Source organism: Diadema setosum, chromosome 11 (genome assembly GCF_964275005.1).
Source record: "Diadema setosum chromosome 11, eeDiaSeto1, whole genome shotgun sequence".
NCBI classification, from domain to species: domain Eukaryota; kingdom Metazoa; phylum Echinodermata; class Echinoidea; order Diadematoida; family Diadematidae; genus Diadema; species Diadema setosum.
Window position 1 is genome coordinate 14,204,334 of NC_092695.1, and position 17,408 is coordinate 14,221,741.

At 39.7% G+C, this 17,408-nt stretch overlaps 1 protein-coding gene and 1 pseudogene across 1 annotated transcript in view; both read right to left on the reverse strand.

Annotated features, from left to right (window-relative positions):
* The window catches only part of LOC140234746 (lipoyl synthase, mitochondrial-like), a 117,197-nt gene that overhangs the window by 36,388 nt on the left and 63,401 nt on the right, over positions 1-17,408 (reverse strand). Inside the window, exon 7 of the mRNA XM_072314786.1 lies at positions 7,773-7,901. Within this exon, the coding sequence (XP_072170887.1) occupies positions 7,773-7,901 (129 nt within the window). The remainder of the gene's footprint in view (positions 1-7,772; positions 7,902-17,408) is intronic.
* On the reverse strand, positions 14,068-16,599 carry LOC140235280 (uncharacterized; annotated as a pseudogene).

Here is a 17,408-nt window from a genome sequence, read left to right on the forward strand (position 1 = left end):
CATTCAGATTCAGATTCGTAGAAAGCGCTCCAACTTTGCGAAGTGGTCATTCAATTTTGTGAGAGATGGAGATGTGATTACACAGCATCTAAATTGTAACACTCAACTTTGTTTAGGAGCAAGGTATTTCGAGCAATAAATGCATGAAATGTTCTTGTTGTATCTCATAAATTGATGTAATCAAATGTTTCATGTTACTATTGAAATGATTCAAGCACTTATTGTGCCTGTCTTTTCTATAGCTATCTCTGCATATAGGTACATGCATTTATACTTATTGTAGACTTCATGAAATCCCATTGCAGCATTTTCATTTTCATAAACAACAGCAGCAAATGCTTGTTTCCTTTATACATTATGCTTGCTGAATACGAATAGTACATCATTTTTCTATCTTTAATTGGGGAGTGATTGTTATACACAATAAGGTAAATAATAATTTACAGTCTTGATATTTAAAGAGAAGATCATTTTAGCAGAATTGGCTGTCTATTATGAGTGGTTGAAGAATGTCAGGAAAAATGTTGTGGTATATTCAAACAAACATATTGTCTTTTTCTTATTTTCTGAAGTGATGAAATGACGTTAGGCTTTCAAACCTGTATGGCATGTGCTCACAATACTTCCATGGTCATGTTGGCTTCTTCTACAGCTTCCGGGTGGCCAACCTTTTCTTGCTAACTTGAATGAACTTCTCCAAAGAACTCGAAAATGCTCACCTGCAACTCTGCTCAAAAAGACGCTCTCTCACATTGGGACAAATATGAATTCTCGATGGGCATTCTAATTTGAATGGTGCTAATGCTACATTTTAGGATATAGTGAAAGGAAAATGAAATTGAATGAGTATCTTCATGGCTCTATCATTTTTGTGGGTAATTCTGAATGACCCAGCTATGAAATTGAAAGACGAACATACAAAAAATGACAGCAATATCTTTTGCATAATGTACCATTTTATATACTTATTTGCCATTTTGCTCCTCCTTTGTAATACATTTGCCTCGATTAGTGTTCCTTCAGTTGATCTCATTACATCACTTTCATTTCCAGCTATCAACTTTCTTCATTCCCATGTACAAACATCAGGGGTGAGAGAGCTGGTTAAAAAAAAAGTCTGAAAAAATCTGAAGTGAATAATGTGCGCGAAGCGCATGTGCGCAAAGCACACATCACAAGCACGAATTCCCTTAGGCTGGGGTCCAGGGCCCACCTAGGGCCCTGGAAGCTCTGAGGTTCTAGATGCTCTCTGGTGCAACTTGGGCTTATTTAGGAGACTATTTCCATCAATTTCAATTGCTAATTTTGAGAATAAACACTTTACTTTTTCCATACCTTAGTACCTGAGGCTTGAAACTTTGCATCTAGGACAACCACTGTACTTTTAAATAATCTGCTGCCTGGCACCTGGCATTTGCTGGTAACAGCAGTTTGGAATATGTATGTTATCAGATAAATTTAAAGGCATCTTTTCTTTCTCTGTGCATGGTTGCTGATATCTCTGCTAGCTCGTTTGAAATGCTGGAGCTTTGCTCGGACCTGAGAGATATCAGGCTTCTTCTTGATGACCCCTACAGTTGCCATGTGTGATTCTCTTTCCTTCTTGTGGTCTTCTTTTGCTTCTGCATACATTGTATCTTTGATAGGCACTACGCATATTTTTACAAAGTGTACTGTCGACTGGTTTGTCCAAAGATGGTGAAGAAAAATACTGCAAAGCGGTCTTCTTGGATGATTTTAGCTCAAACTTGACTGTTTGCACAGCTGAAAAGCTGTCTATGTGAATACTTGGTCTCCTTATGTTTAGAGTTTCCTGCATAATACTAAAAGATGATTCCACAGCTGGGTTATGGAAGCAGCTCAAGATGGCAAAAATCATCTTTGTAAGGTGGGGGAATGTCTCAGACTGCCTTGTCCAGTACTTGACGATATCATCAGACTCCTCACTTCCAGCTGCATGAAGTTGATACCTGTGAACTTAGACATCAAATTGATCATTTTCCTCTTCAGTGTGGAGAACATTGTTACTAGGCCAGGTAGCTTCAAAAGACTCTTGAGTGTGGCTGTATGACCCCTGCAGCATGGATCAATTGCTGAGACAGTTTTCAGAAGATCATTGTTCAAAGGCATTTTCTTCTGTAGGCAGGTCCCACACTTTATGTATGCTTTCAGTAGTTTATTTGTTACTTCCTCAACTAGTGCACTAGGGAGGTTTTTCCTGATGTGTTTACTCAGGTAAATGTCATTGGTGTCTAAGTGGTTGGCAGTATCATCTATCTGCAGCTTGGCAAGTCTCTTCGAACTGATGTCCTGGAGTTTCTCTGGTTTCATGAAACAGCACAGAAATTTTTGCAGCAAGTCACACTGCTCGTCATTCAAGAGATGAATCATACTTGCATCTCTCTGAAAAAGCATTACATAGCTCTTCAACATTGGCAACACAGATGTAAAGATGTGAAGCAACACTTTTGTCTTGGGGCCCATGAAAAACAGTTTATGAAGGATTCTGTTTGTTCTTTCTCTTCCTTCCTTGGTCATCTTTTTCTTCTTCATTGAGTTTTGCATGTCCCTCAATGCAATCTGTGTGTTGTCATCCACTTTGTGCTTCTTAAAAATGTCAATGACACATGAAGCATATTTCCTACGCTCAGTATCACTGAGGAAAGAGAAGTAGAAAATAATGTAGGCATCCCACATTCGCTCGGTATCTACACTCACATCATAAACTGACGTAGCGTTCTGGCATTGTTCCTTTGATGGCCAAGGCATCACAAATTAAAAGCAAACAGCTCTCTTTTGTCAGCGGACCATTTGAAATAATCATAAATGTTAAGCAAAGGATATTTAATATGCTGCTCGAATGGTTCGCAGAATGCCTTGGCAGCATTGTGTGCATGATGACATGTGTTGCCATCGATGTCCAAGAGATGTGGAGCCTTGTTGGTCCTGATACGTGTTTCTAATCCTGTCTTGGAACCTCTCATTATGTTGCAGCTGTCCATGAGAATGGCGACATGGGACTTCTTTTTCACATGTTCTTCCAGAGCTTTTCTACCCCTTCTCCCATATTTTAACTCCTTATTGCAAAATATGCAAAGTGCATATCCTGTTTTTTTTTAATATTGCGGACGGATTCACCCAATCGCTTTCCATCAACAAAATATTCCATCCAGTTCCAATTTCATGGGTTGGTAACTGAAGCATCACGTTTGTCTGCTCCCGTATCATGGTCATCCCCTCTTTGCACAATTACACATTTGTGTCCAACAACTCCTGCCATGTTGACTTATATCCAATGTAGTCTTCAGATCTGGAGAGAAAAAAAAAAAATAGTACAGTATTGAAACTTCTGAAACAGGCAAAAAAATAAAATGAATAAAAAATAAAGATATTTCATGAGTCCATTCTATCAAATTCAAAATGGCCAAACAATCATGCAGAAATGTAAGCTGCAAACATCCACAATGACTACAAATAAAAGCCAGGATATATGTGACCCGCTACAACAAAAGGATCTGGAAGTCGGGGAGGACAATTTTCTGAAAATGGCATGACATTATTCCCTTACTCCTCTACTTTAATTTCATATATAGCACAACTCATTAAAGTACTCGGTTGTGGAGATATTGATGATTTTAGAAGCGCATGTCAAGTGGTTGAGGAAATCAGAGTTTTGACGCCTTCAAAGCTTACCTTCCAACGCTATCATGATCAAGGGGAGGCGAGACAGTTTTTACCGCTTGACAGTAGAAGGCATGCTCGTAGCGACCTCGGCGATGATCATTTAAGCTTAGCGCCAGCGGTCTACGCACGTCCAATCAGTAATTAGGATGCCACGCACTGACCAATAAGATCACTCTCTCGTTGCTTGGGGCAGAGTCTAGCTGTGGTGCTAAATCCAAATCTTTGGACACATTTCTGTTATGTTTAAAGTTGGAAAATCATGGCCCAGAAAAACGCTGATTTCTTGCCTTTCCTTTGATCATTTAGCTTCGAAATTTCGGCAAATAGACACAAATAGACAAAATATTAGACTACGAAATTATGCCAAAAACAGAAATCCGATTGTATTGACCAATTTTGATGATGCGACTTCAAACTCGAATTTCTCGGCTCAGCCTTCAGTGACTTTAGGATCCTTTTGTTGTAGCGGGTCACATATTTTTTAATCTGAATCAGAATTAAAAAAAAATAAAAAATCCTGAGCAGCCATGCCCATGCACCGGGCAGTAAAAACTAAGTTGCAAACAAAATTGTTTTACTGTTTCACCTAATCATCTTCATCTAGATCTAGGTTTAAATTTTTAAAAGTACCATACACGGGGTCGGAGAACTCGGACCCCCTTGGTAAACTCGGCCCCCACAACATTCAGCTCGATGTAAAGCAAGTGGCCCTTGATTCGACAGGGTTCCATGAATAGACCATTTCAAATAAAAATTCACTGAAATTCATGAATAAAAAATGGTGCATATCAAGTGCGAAATTCCAACTATGCAACCACCTCCACATGTGTTCCAAAGAGCACAACAGTGGGCCACGTCGCCGGACCCCCGAAATCATTGTCGCGACCCTCCCGGGTCAACTCGCATAAGCAGTTCAACGGGTAAGTAACGGGTAAGTAAAGTTGCACAGCAACACATATAGACTCGTTTCATTCCAAGTTTCGAAGTTACTAATCCGTTTATCTGCATTGAATCTGTACAGCGTGTATACCTACAGTCATGACGGCAGCTGTTTCTGAGATAACTTGAGCGTTTACGCGATATTTATATTTTGCATTCCACCCGTGCCAGAATTTGCGGTATCACCATGGTTCGTCAACGTGTTGTGTATGCGTTGAATCTCGCGCACAGCGTGTGGAGTACATGGAGTAACGCGCTCTCGTAGTGCTATACCGTGCGATGTACTATGTATACAGTTTTGCCCACGCATGGCACTCGCGCTAATACGTTCACATAGGCAGGGCGAGCGCACAGGGCCGTACGTCGCGAATGTCGAACCACGGTCGAACAATAGTACAGGCGTTCGAACGATGATCGCAGCGCAAGCGTATGGATCATGCACGCTATTTTGATTCCGCAACTTAAGATGTCGAATCAAGGGCCACTTGCTTTAATTAATTTTTTTCTTGCACTTGCGAGAACAATCAACAGCTTAAAAAATCCACACATTTATGGATTTCAGTAAGCCATTGATTATTCTTGCAATACTAGCAAGAAAAATTAATTTCATGGACTTGGTCTTGAATGTTGTGGGGGCAGAGTTTACCATAGCCATGGGGGCCGAGTTCTCCCCTGTGTACGGTATTTTATTTTTAAGTTAAACAGGATTCAAGAATTGTAGCTCAGTAGATCAAAAATAAATCGAAAATAATAAAATTCCATTGAGTCAGTCTCAAAAATTCCACCACACACCAGAGAAACACAACCAACATCACCGCTCAGCCTCAGGTTATCGGTCTTTACATGAACGAATGCCAGAGTACCCGAAGCGCTATGGACATGGACGATGGACACGGCTGCATAGGCAGCCCTAGCCCTGCAAAGGCGAAGCGGGAGCTTGAGCGAGCCCGAGCTGATCGCAGCAAAGGCGGCCCAAATACCAATAGGCAGGAGTTCACAAAATCACAGGAGTACATACAAATAATTCTTATTATGAAAAAATCATTATCAGACAGGAAAAAGGTACGATTTACGATAAATTACTCACGTTTTCGGTCATTTGGATGAGCTCCACTTCACCACTTGTGTTCCCAAGAAGTCTCAGCGAGCGCACGCACGTGCACAGATTCTATGTACAGCCATATGAATTGTTTTTACAGTCAGTTACACGGTACTACTTGATTGGATACGATGAGCGGTGGTTTGTCGGCATGTGCGAATATTTAAGCTACTGAAAAAAGGGTAAATTTCGGCGGTTTTCCATCGTAAGAATACTAGCTAACTTCAGTTAACGTTAGCGCGGCTCACGTGCGAAGTTTATGTGCTTTTCTATGGACAATTATGCCTGAGCTGAGAACTGAAGTTTTCCGCTTTTCTGAAGCGCGAATTTCCAACTTTTAGATCTCGATCCGACGGGGGAAAAAATGCGGAAAATGTAGATTGGTGTTTCAGGGAAAAAATTGGAAAATCAGAGATTTCACAGCCCTGAAACATATACAGATAGGAAATTATCATTGGTGGTGATGATTACTTCTCCAAGATATTTTGCCTGTAAAATTTTTACAGCCAATAATATAATCTACAAGGATATTACCAAACCACTGATTATAGGCAAACCTGGTCATATATAATTATATTTCATTTCATTTGCAAAAGTGTGTTCAGACAGACTACCGTCCATCAAACAAAATTTAAAAGACCAGCCTATTTCTCTTTTTTTTTCTCTCATCATATAGACTCCCATGTACAGATTCCCATGCTCATTCATGCTGTATCAACTGACTTGAACAGGTGTTTAATTTTTCCTTTCGATACAAAAAATTATACATGTACCGATAATCATTTAGGTTGGTGATGACTTTTTATTATATATGTCTTATCATTGGGTGAGCTCGTATTCCATTTGATACATGTACAGTGAACAATATCTTCCTGACATTATGTTAGAGTTGAAAGTGAATCGTAAGATTGTACAGAAAAACGGCAGCATCAAACCCCGATAATAAAATCACAAATGCATATGTGGATCTCTGTAATAATCATCCAATGGAAACGTAAGTCACACGGTTGTAATCTGTAGGCAGTCATGATGGATAATTTCAGAAAGAAAACCTCTTTATACAGAAAACTTCAGTGTGGATGGCAGGTATTTCAAAAGCGTGGATTATGCAGTTTTAGTCATCATTATTTGTCAAAGATAGCTAGAGAGATGCAATGATTTATTTGAATATTGAACATCCCAGGCTCTTGTCAACATTACAGGAATTGTTGAAACAAATCCAAGAAACAAGCTCAAATGGAAGATTGGTCTGCGAAACTTATTCCAGTTATAACATTACATTGCCATTGATGATTTCCCTAAACGAAGTGTTGAAATAAAGCCACATGTTTCTGTTACAGGCACACAAGCTTTGCACTTGAATACAAGAAGGGACGAGCCAGGCATCACAAGGTTTACGTATGTTGTATCTTGTATAGAATCAAATAACTTCCTATTGTTTCCAAAATTCCTTGCCTAGCTATAGTAAGGAATTTCGTGAACAATACGAAGTCAAGAGTGGGTTCCTGAGTGTGCAACCGATATCACCACAATACGATCAGATTTACTCACCATGGTCCCGTTGCATAAAACTTTTTTAGCAACCTTAAAAAATTCAGGTTGGGATTTGCCCAACCTGAATTTTTTAAGGTTGCTAATCTAAGAATGTAAAATCCGTTGCATAAAAACTCTGGTTGGGAGCTTCCAACCGGAATTTTGTGATTTCAACCGGAAAAAAATCCGGTTGGAGTTTTATGCAACGGGCCCCATGTCTTATAGTCGTGTAAATGGAAACACGTGAGGCCACCTGTCTACAATCCCTCGCTCGATCGCCTTTTATTGAAAGACTTTGAAGGCTTAAGGCCAACAAATTATAGTTTCCATAAAATGAAATTTGTGACATTATCGCCATAGCATGCTGGCCAATAGTAGTAGGTGTTATTTTTCATATGAGTTGACAAGGAAACATAAAATTGACGATCGTACAGTGCAATTTTAGGAATAAGAAAGTTCAGTGGTCATTTGCGTAGATATGCTGTCATGGCATAATACCAGACAAGAAGAATCTTACTTTTGTAATCTGCTGACTGTTTCCACATTGTGAGCATAAACGTCCAACCCAGACAAAGCCACTCTCTCCACTGCCTCAAGGTCCCCTCGGAAGTCTGGGGTAAGACATTCTACCAAGATGGATGGCTTCCTGTATTAACACACACACAAAGACGAAGCAAAAATGAGTTCTCTGGACTTTGCCAAGCATTGGATGGGCTGAGGTTCTTAAAAAACATTGTGGTGGTCTTGCCTGAATATTACAAGTTTATCTTCTAATTTGTAGTCTTACAGAATATATATCCATGGACCTACTACACACATGGACTACATGTATAATAATAATCATCATCATCATAATAATAACAATAACAACAAAAATAATAATATTGATAATAATAATAATAACCAGATTTATTACTCAATGTGATTAATACCCCCACCCAACGATGACGGAGTTAGCTCAACCAGCAATTACTCTGTATGCTTTTTATTAAAAAAAAAATAGTTACCATGGCAATGTATTGTTCAACATTGAATAAATGTATATTTTGCTCATTGTTAGTCATATGTGCCATACCTCAAGTTGAGTGCTCAAAACGAGACGGAGCAAGATAAGTAAATCGGCAATTACTATGATTTTCATTAAAAAATACTGTTACCGGTAACATGGCAAGACAATGTTTGAAATCAACAACTATATATCATAGCCGTCACAGGTGCCAAATTTCAAGTCAAATGCTCAAAAGCTGAGTTAGCTGAATTCACATTATCGCATGATTTTCATTCAGAATATGCTGTTACCAACGTAACACATTTTTTCAACAATGATGAAAGATAAATTTTGCACATCTCGGTAGTAAGTGGTAACATATGCCAAAATGTTTGTATAATTTTCATTCAAAATAAACTGTTACCATGGTAACACATTGTTCAACAATGACATAAGATAAAGTTTGCACATCTTCATACTATAGTGGTCACACGTGCCAAATGTCAAGCCAAATGCTCAAAATCTCAGGGAGTTAGCTGAATCCACAGAATTTTTGTGCGAGTTTTCAATCAAAATACCGTATGCTGTTATCATGGCAACACATTGTTCAACAATGACAAAAAATTTAAGTTTGCTCATCTATGTACTATAAGGGCCGCATGTGCCAAATTTCAAGCGAAATGCTCAAAGACTGAGGGAGTTAACTGAATCCACAGTATTTTTGTATGATTTTCATTCAAAATATGGTGTTACATTGGCAATAGTTCAACAATTTCAAAAAAATAGGTTTGCACATCTATGTAGTAAAGCAGTCACATGTGCCAAATTTCAAGCCAAATGCTCAAAGACTGAGTGAGTTAAACTGAATCCGCATTATTTTTGTATGATTTTCATGCAGAATATGCCATTATCATGGCAACGCACTGTTCAACAATGACCACAGATTAAGTTTGCACATCTACGTACTGTAGAGGTCACATGTGCCAAATTTCAAGCTAAATGCTTAAAGACTGAGGAAATTAGCTGAATCCATAGTATCTTTGTATGCTTTTTAGTGAAAAAATGCTGCTACCATGGCAACGCATTATTCAACATCCACAGAAGATGTGTTCTGCACATCTACATACTGTAGTGGTCATATATGCCAAAATTCAGGACAATTACTCAAAAACTCAGGGAGTTAGGTCAATCCACATATTTCTGTATGATTGGTACAAAAAACTGCTGTTGCCATGGCAACATATCTATTCACACGCACAAAAAAGGCATCTTGCACAACTACACATTACATTGATCTTTTGTCCCAAATTTCAACTGAATTGCTATAAAACTGAGTAGTTCGATTCACAACATTTCATAAGATTTTTACAAATATGCTGTTGCCATTGCAATGCATTATGCAATACCAAGGAGGTTCAAGAGATGGAGTAACAACAGTGCTATTCCCTTTGATCCCATGTTTGATGCCGCCACTAAGAAATATTTGAAGTATGTGCTAAACTGGAGCTGCCTCACAGATAGGACAAAAATTGATTCATATGGCATTGCATCATGACTCGTCACTCTCAATGGAAGATATGTCTTTATGATGGTAATTACTTTTCGCTGTCCCTCCTTATAAAACATGAGCAGTACATAAAGGTACAGACAAAGGGATGTGCGAATAAAAATTCCACAAAAAAATGATGAAATAAGAATTAAAATTTACATGTTTTTACACTAATCTAACATATAAATTAATGAAGAACTACACTTAAAGATTATACCATCTCAGTTTCATTTGTCGGAAGTGATCAGAAAGATGATAAAATCGACTTTCCAGTAAGGGTGCAGCTCAAATATTTTCACAACATACGGCTCAGATCTACGCTTTTTGACATAATCCTGGAGAGGAGTTAATTTCTTTTTCACATGCTTTATCATTAGCTGAAATTTAATTTCCTTTAATACAAAACAAAATATAGCCGACATTATGTTACCGTTCCAAATGAATCATCTCCTTGCTCGGACAGACGGCGGCATCGAACCCCGATCATCAAAGTCACAAATGCACTTGTGGAATTCTTTTGTACGTCAAAAGAAAACTGACAACTGTTTGAATTTTTACAGTCAGTTGGAACTCCATTTCTCAAACCTCCTTGGCAATACTAACCAATAAGGTGTCCTGCACATCTTCCCTTTGATTGTGGTCACACATGCCAAATTATGGGTTAATTGTTCAAAAAATGAGAGAGTAGTTCAATCCACAACATTTTGTAAGATTTTTAAAAAATTTGCTGTTGCCATGGCAATGCATTATGCAATACTAATGAAAAGGGTATCTTGCACATCTTCCTATGATAGCTATCACACATGCCAAATATGGGGTCAATTGCTAAAAAAATGAGAGAGTAGTTTGATCCACCAAGTTTTGCAATGGACCGACCGCCCACCCGCACGGCCATCCGACATCCAAGTGATTCCTATATACCCTCATACACACTATACGGTATGTGTGGGTGGGGGTATAACAATGCATACAAGACTTTCACCTTCAGTCACACTGCACATATCCTCTATTACCCATGAATTTTACACAACGCCTAAAAAGGATGTAGCTATCCGATTAATAAAATTAAGCTGAAATTAAGCATGCTTTACCAACACATTCTACCCATGATTAATGCCAGCTTTCAAAGCAGTAGCATTATCCTTTCTAAAGTAATTAGAGTTGAAAGTGAAGTGTGTATAGGGTTTTTAAGAAATGAAAAGGCACATCTAATCACACTATTTTACAAAAACAGTGTTCAAGAAAAAAAACCTGCTAAAAACACAATTTCCTGTACGTTTTATGATCCAAAACTTTAGCATAATGTAGAAGACATGCTCTTCCAGGAAATATGAAAAACTCAAGTTTGACTAGGTTGACCCGTTTCACCTATTTTCAGTCCTCACACAAAATCAGTATGTGCAACTTTTTGTTGGTTTTGTGATGCACAGTCACATATTACACGTCATCCTATCGATAAGGAAATCTTTTTCATAAAGTCAACTTATCTGTTAAAATCATCTAGACGCCATTTTGAGATTTTGACATGACGTCAAATGATCAATTATATCTTCATAACTAAATGAGCTAACTTTATCATTTTCAGGGGACGTAAAGTCCAAGTGTCAACTGATCTTTTCATGCAGGGCATATCAGTCAGGCTTTCATGACGCGCGCTTACGCGTACGTCAAAATCTTAAAATGCTCATAACGACTTCCCGATCAATTTTCTATACTTTTCAGACAATAGCAAATGTTTCAAAAATTTCCCTGCGTACTGCATGTAAGCAATATGAAATTGATTTCCAGTCAATCTTGACCAATAACAAAGTACCGGTAATGCGTGTGCACCAAAGTTAAATTCTGCATGTGCATCTATGTGCAAATATAGTGAAAAAAACATGCCTTTGCTCATTTCGCAATAGCTCTTCAAACTGCATGGGAACCCTGTGTTTTCATTGCATATTCCAAAAGCATATAAATTGTAAATAACACTTCAAGCATTAATATTTTGATCTGGTAATATGACGTCATCATATTGTCATCTGAAATAGTACTGTTTCTGACAATCATTTGCTTGTATCCCAATTTTTTTTTTACTCAATATTCTCCCAAATTCAGATATGTTGTACCTTAGACAATTCCTAAATTATAAAAATAGTATGAAGTATAATTAGAATTCTATAAGTAATAATGAAGTATAATTAGAATTCTATAAGTAATAATGAAGTATAAGTCGAAGAGGTTAGCATTTAATTCCCAGGTGTTTTTAAAGGCAGTGAAGTCACATCATGAAATTCAAAGTAGGTAAAAATTCCAAGCAGTCCAAGATCGCTATAAATAACCGTGTCGGATAACAGAAACCATCTTTTCAAATAGGAGATGGCTCTAAACTGACCAGCAATACCAATATTTGGAGCAATGCAGGCAAACTTATGGGTAATTCCGATCATACAAACATACACGATTGTAAACACAATTCATTGCAGTTCAGTTGATGTGGAGCAAACCGCAGACATCTCATGTCAATCAATCATAATAGACACCAGCATACAGTTGTAGTGTTGACTTCTGTACAGTGATGAGAAGGGAGGGATTAGAACTAGTTAATTGAGTGAGGATCGAGTATGAAGAGATGCTGTGGGTGGGAACCTCTTCGACTTATACTTCATAATACTAATAGAATTCTAATTACCGTGGTATACTTCATGCTATTTGTATAATTTAGGAATTCTATTATGTAATACTCGTATAAGTCTTCAGAGGTTAGCATGTTCAAAGTTCCGTACAGAAGTCATACTCTAATAGTAAGGACTCGGAACAAGAGAATAATGAAGGGTGATAGACATTTGTCTTCACTAGAAGTTAAAAACTTTAATTATGACACCTCACGCACAGAGAGTGTCAGTGATGGAGAGACACATTGTCGCAAACATGAAATGAACTCAAGCAGGATTGGCTTGTAAACTTAGAGTACAAGACATAGAAAGTCATGATCATGATATCACTTGGTACATTGCGTGCTTTAGCTGGCTCAGTGTTGAGCATGATAACGCACAAACAAATAAATACACGCGGGTCACTTGTACCGCTTTTGATTCAAAAGATACGATTTTTATTCCCTATAATGGTATGTACATTACGTTGGAGGAATCACCAATAGGTTCATACACAGTAATACTGCCGCAGGCATAGTGAATGGTTACTCTGTTGTCGTTTGGGGTGATGCCAAAGCTTAAATTCATCAGTTTGTTGAACCAAACTTGCTTAGCAGGCGAGCGATTAAAATGTTGGCAAACCCCAATGCACGTGTCTTGTATCTTATCTGACTCGTATCATAGGACATCGTTCTTAAGTGAGATATACACATGTACATATCACATACCTCAATTTACATGTGCCTGGTTGACTCAGAAGAACTAAGAATTGTGGAGCTAAAGGTGGGAGTCAATTGGCTTAAGATAGAAGGTTCAAAATGTACCAGCTTTCGTCCAATCAGCTGTGGACATGATTTCGTTAAGACTTACTCCATGTGCGAAAGCTTTAGAAGTTGCTGCGCTTCGGTAGCTATGAGCTGAGAATGTAGAAGTGTTTATACCTGCGGCCGCGAGGGATGCTTTTAGCCACCGCACCAAGGTGCTTGTTGTCACTGATTTATGCGGATGTTTTGTAGAAATTAAGAGTTCGCTTTCTGAACTGACTCGTCGGAGGGGTTCTGTGCATTTTATATATACTCTTGAAGAGTTGATAACACACAGAGTTTAGGATTGGATGTACAAGAAGGCACTTTAATCACTTGGTTAGAAATACCTTTCTTAGTACTAGTGGTTTTAAGAATATCTCTAACGTAAAATGTCGCCTTGTCTGCTGATAATGTCATGAAATTAAGATCAAGATATCTCAGCGCTTGTGTACGCTGGGCCGAAACGAGTGCAAGCAACAAAAGCAGTTTTTGGCTCAAGGCGAGGAGAGAAAGTTCATGGTTATCCTGAAGTGATAAAAAGTGATTCAAAACAATTGAAACATCCCAAGTCCTGTCGTATTTAGGCTTAGGAGGGTCGAAGTTAAATACTCCCTTCATAAGTCTGACTACAAGGGGGTGTTTGCTTCGTACTTTCGTACCCTTCAATTTTAGGTAGTATGGAAGAGAGAGCAGATCTATACGAGTTAATCGTGGAGTAGGTTTTGTTTCAGCTATGCTGATAGCTTAAATCGTTCACAACATTCTCTATAGATGGGTTAAAGAGATCACAAGTTTGTTCGGAACACCAACGATGCCATTGTCTCCAAGCGACCTCATACTGTTTGTTGGTATTGTCTCGCCAAGATGATGAAAGGAGCTTTACAGCGTGCTGCGATATGCCTGTCGCTTGCCATCGCTGGTAAGGAGCGCCAAGGCAGCTAACCGAAGGTTCGTTGGTGGGTGGGGGTGTGGGGCGAGGCTTCTCTCGGGGAGTATTAGAGGTGGGGCTGTTAGCATTTCCAGCAGTGCCGGAAACCATGGCTGCGCACGCCATATTGGGGCAATGAGGAGTGCTTTGTCAACCTGGGCCCCGTTGCTAGAAACTTTGCGTTTAAACGCAACTTGCAACTGATTGTCACTGACCATTCTGATTGGCTCAGGGTCTGCCCTATTAAGAAGACATGCATGCAACAATGATTTTGATTGGCCAGTGACAATCAGTTGCAAGTTGCGTTTAAACGCAAAGTTTCTAGCAACGGGGCCCTGGTCTTGTTGAAGCTTGTGGAGGACCCTGGGGATGAGACAGAATGGGGGGAAAATGTATGGGGCGAAAACATTCCAGGGTATGGAAAAGGCATCGGAGGCCAGGGCATTAAAGTCAGGCTTCCATGTAACATAGGAAGGGAGTTGGTTGTTGAACTGAGACGCAAAGAGGTCAACATCAGGGTCATTGAGTGTATGGAGTTTGTGGATCACATCATGAAAAACATTAGGTAATAAATTATTGTAATTCTTTGTTCATGTCTCTGCGAGACAAGCAGTCAGCTTCAGAATTGTCTATACTTGCTAAATGTGAAGCTGATATCCAATTGTTAGAAGTTAGGCACCAATTCCAAATGTCAACTGTTATTTTGTTCAGGTTGGGTATGTTACCGCCCATTTTGTTTATGTATGAAACAGCTGTAGTGTTGTCTGGCTGAATATGGATATGTACGTTTGTACATGAGCTGCACAAGGCCTCAAGACTGTTCTGAATTGCCAGCAATTCAAGCACATTTAAGAATGTGCAGGGAATTCTGCTTGGCAGTCCAGGTTCCCTGAGCAAAGGACTTGTCATTATTCAGGACCGCTCCCCATCCGGACATGCTAGCATCGGTTGAAACTGTTATGCTAATAGGGGCAGGGTTGATGGGGTGGAAAATTCTTTGACTTTGCAAGACAGCCACCAAAGAATCTCTCGTTAAGCATGACTAGATAACACGGTTAAAGCGTCAAAGTCACCTTCTGCTTAACGCAGGGCATTTCCAAATGACGAAAGTGTAATTTTCCTTGTGGAAAGCATTCAAACGTAGATATGACAAGGCCAATGAATTTGGCTAAATCCCGAATTATGGTTTCTTCTTTAGACAAGATTGAATTTGCAAGACTAGTTTCTTTGTCAATCTTGTTTTGAGGCAAGCTAAATTTCATTTGCTGTGAATCAATATGAAAACCAAGGAAGGACTCGACGTGTTTTGGGTTCAAACTGGATTTGTCAAAGTTAACTGAGAACCCTAAGGAGGACAGCAAGTTGATCATAAAACTGGTGTTGTTAAGGCACTCTTCTCTAGTGCGAGAAAGAATGAGGATATCATCTAGATAAATAACTGTTCTAATGCCTCTACTCCTCGCTGAGGTAATGACAGGTTACATAACCTTAGTGAATATCCGTGGGGCCGAACTTAGGTCAAAGGGAAGGCACTGAAAACAGTAAAAATGCCCTTTCCATTCGAAAGACAAATACACTTGGTGAGCAGGGTGGATGGGAATTGAAAAATATGCATCCTTAAGATCAATACTAGTCAAAAAGTCCAGAGGCAAAATTAATTCCTTAATCAAATGAAACTGCTCCATTTTGAAATGCTCATATCTCACAAATTTGTTCAAGTTTTTCAAATTTATGATTGGTCTTATACCGCCAGTCTTTTTGGTGACTGTGAAAATAGTAGAAATGAATTGACACTCAGAATGAGAAATCTCTCTAATGGCTTGCTTTGAGAGAAGCTTAGACAATTCTTCGTCGATTGCCTTCTCCTCCTCGGGAGAATGTAGACTTTGTGGAGGAGAAATTGATTGGTATGGAGTTGAAATAAAATCGATTTTGTAGCCAGATATTGTATCTAATATCCAAGAATCTGATATTTTTGACCAATCATCTTTGAAAAGTTTGAGATTTCCAGCTTTGAATGGTTTTGGACTTACTAGTTTTTTGATGGGAAGCTAGCCGAGGCTGCGGGCACCATATTGCGACGTGTATCCGTCGGAGTGCGCCGGGGTGATAGGGGTGGGCGTGGCACTGTTGAGATGGCCCGAGACTGGGGGCGATGCCACTGCTGAGGGAATCTGCGGCTGGGCTTCTGGCTCTGCCAAGATGGTCGTTGTTTGTAGCCGTAGGGTAGAAAGGGGGTGCTTCGTATCCTTTTTGGTCGTTGCATTTTGCCGGTTTGGGTAGATACTTTCTCACCCACGTTGTATGCTTGTGCGACACTTGTAAAAGTTTCTCGGATGTCTTTCCCGAACAGCTTACTATCGAGCGGAATCGATTTGCTGCACAAACCTTTGTATCTGGGGTTGAGAAAAGGTCTCAGGCTAGCCCGACGGTGCATGCTCAGTTCGTATGAAGCAAAACCCGAAAGTGTCAGGCCATCGATGGCGAGCTGTTTGATTCACTTTGTGTCAACTGGCTGATTTTTCATGCATGATCTATGAATCTCAGATAGGATTTCCCCATAAGGTAGAAGACCCTTCATTACGTTTTGTTTTAGCCATTGAAAGCTCACGTCAAAGCCCCGAGCCTTGCCGGGGAGATTCGCCCAAGCTGCTTGAGCATTCGATGGCGTTTGGTAGCGCTCGGCGATTTTATCAAGACTTTCCTTCTTGGGGGGTGGAGTGACCACCTTCGTTAACAAATCAGCCAATTTTTCAAATTTGGCCAGACCAAGATCAGAGTTAGAGTCATATATGTCATTGTCAAAATCAAGCGCGGTATCAGGCTTAGGTTGTGTGGGCATGACATCAGAATCGAAATCAGTTGGGTCGTAATTCTTAGCGACATGACCATTAACCATAGAGGCTGAGTCACCACCCAGGGCAAAGCAGTCAGAGTCGCCGGGAAAGAGGCTGAGGATATCATCGTCCCATGAGCTGCCGATAGGGTTGATCAGCTCTCTAAAGTCTTCGATGGGTAGGGCAGCGCCTCTGTCCCCGCGGACATGGCTCACATGTCTAGATAAATCGTCGGGAGGAGGAGCTCTCCTGCCCGAGTAGGCATGGCACACATGCCTTGTGTCATCGCCACGGTCTGCCGCCGCTCTATCCAAGAAGTGTCTAAGTGTCCAAGAGTGTCTCGGAAAGTTTACGGATCTCTATGGCTTGAGCTTCAAGGCGGCATTCCATGCCCTGATCTCCCCGCGGG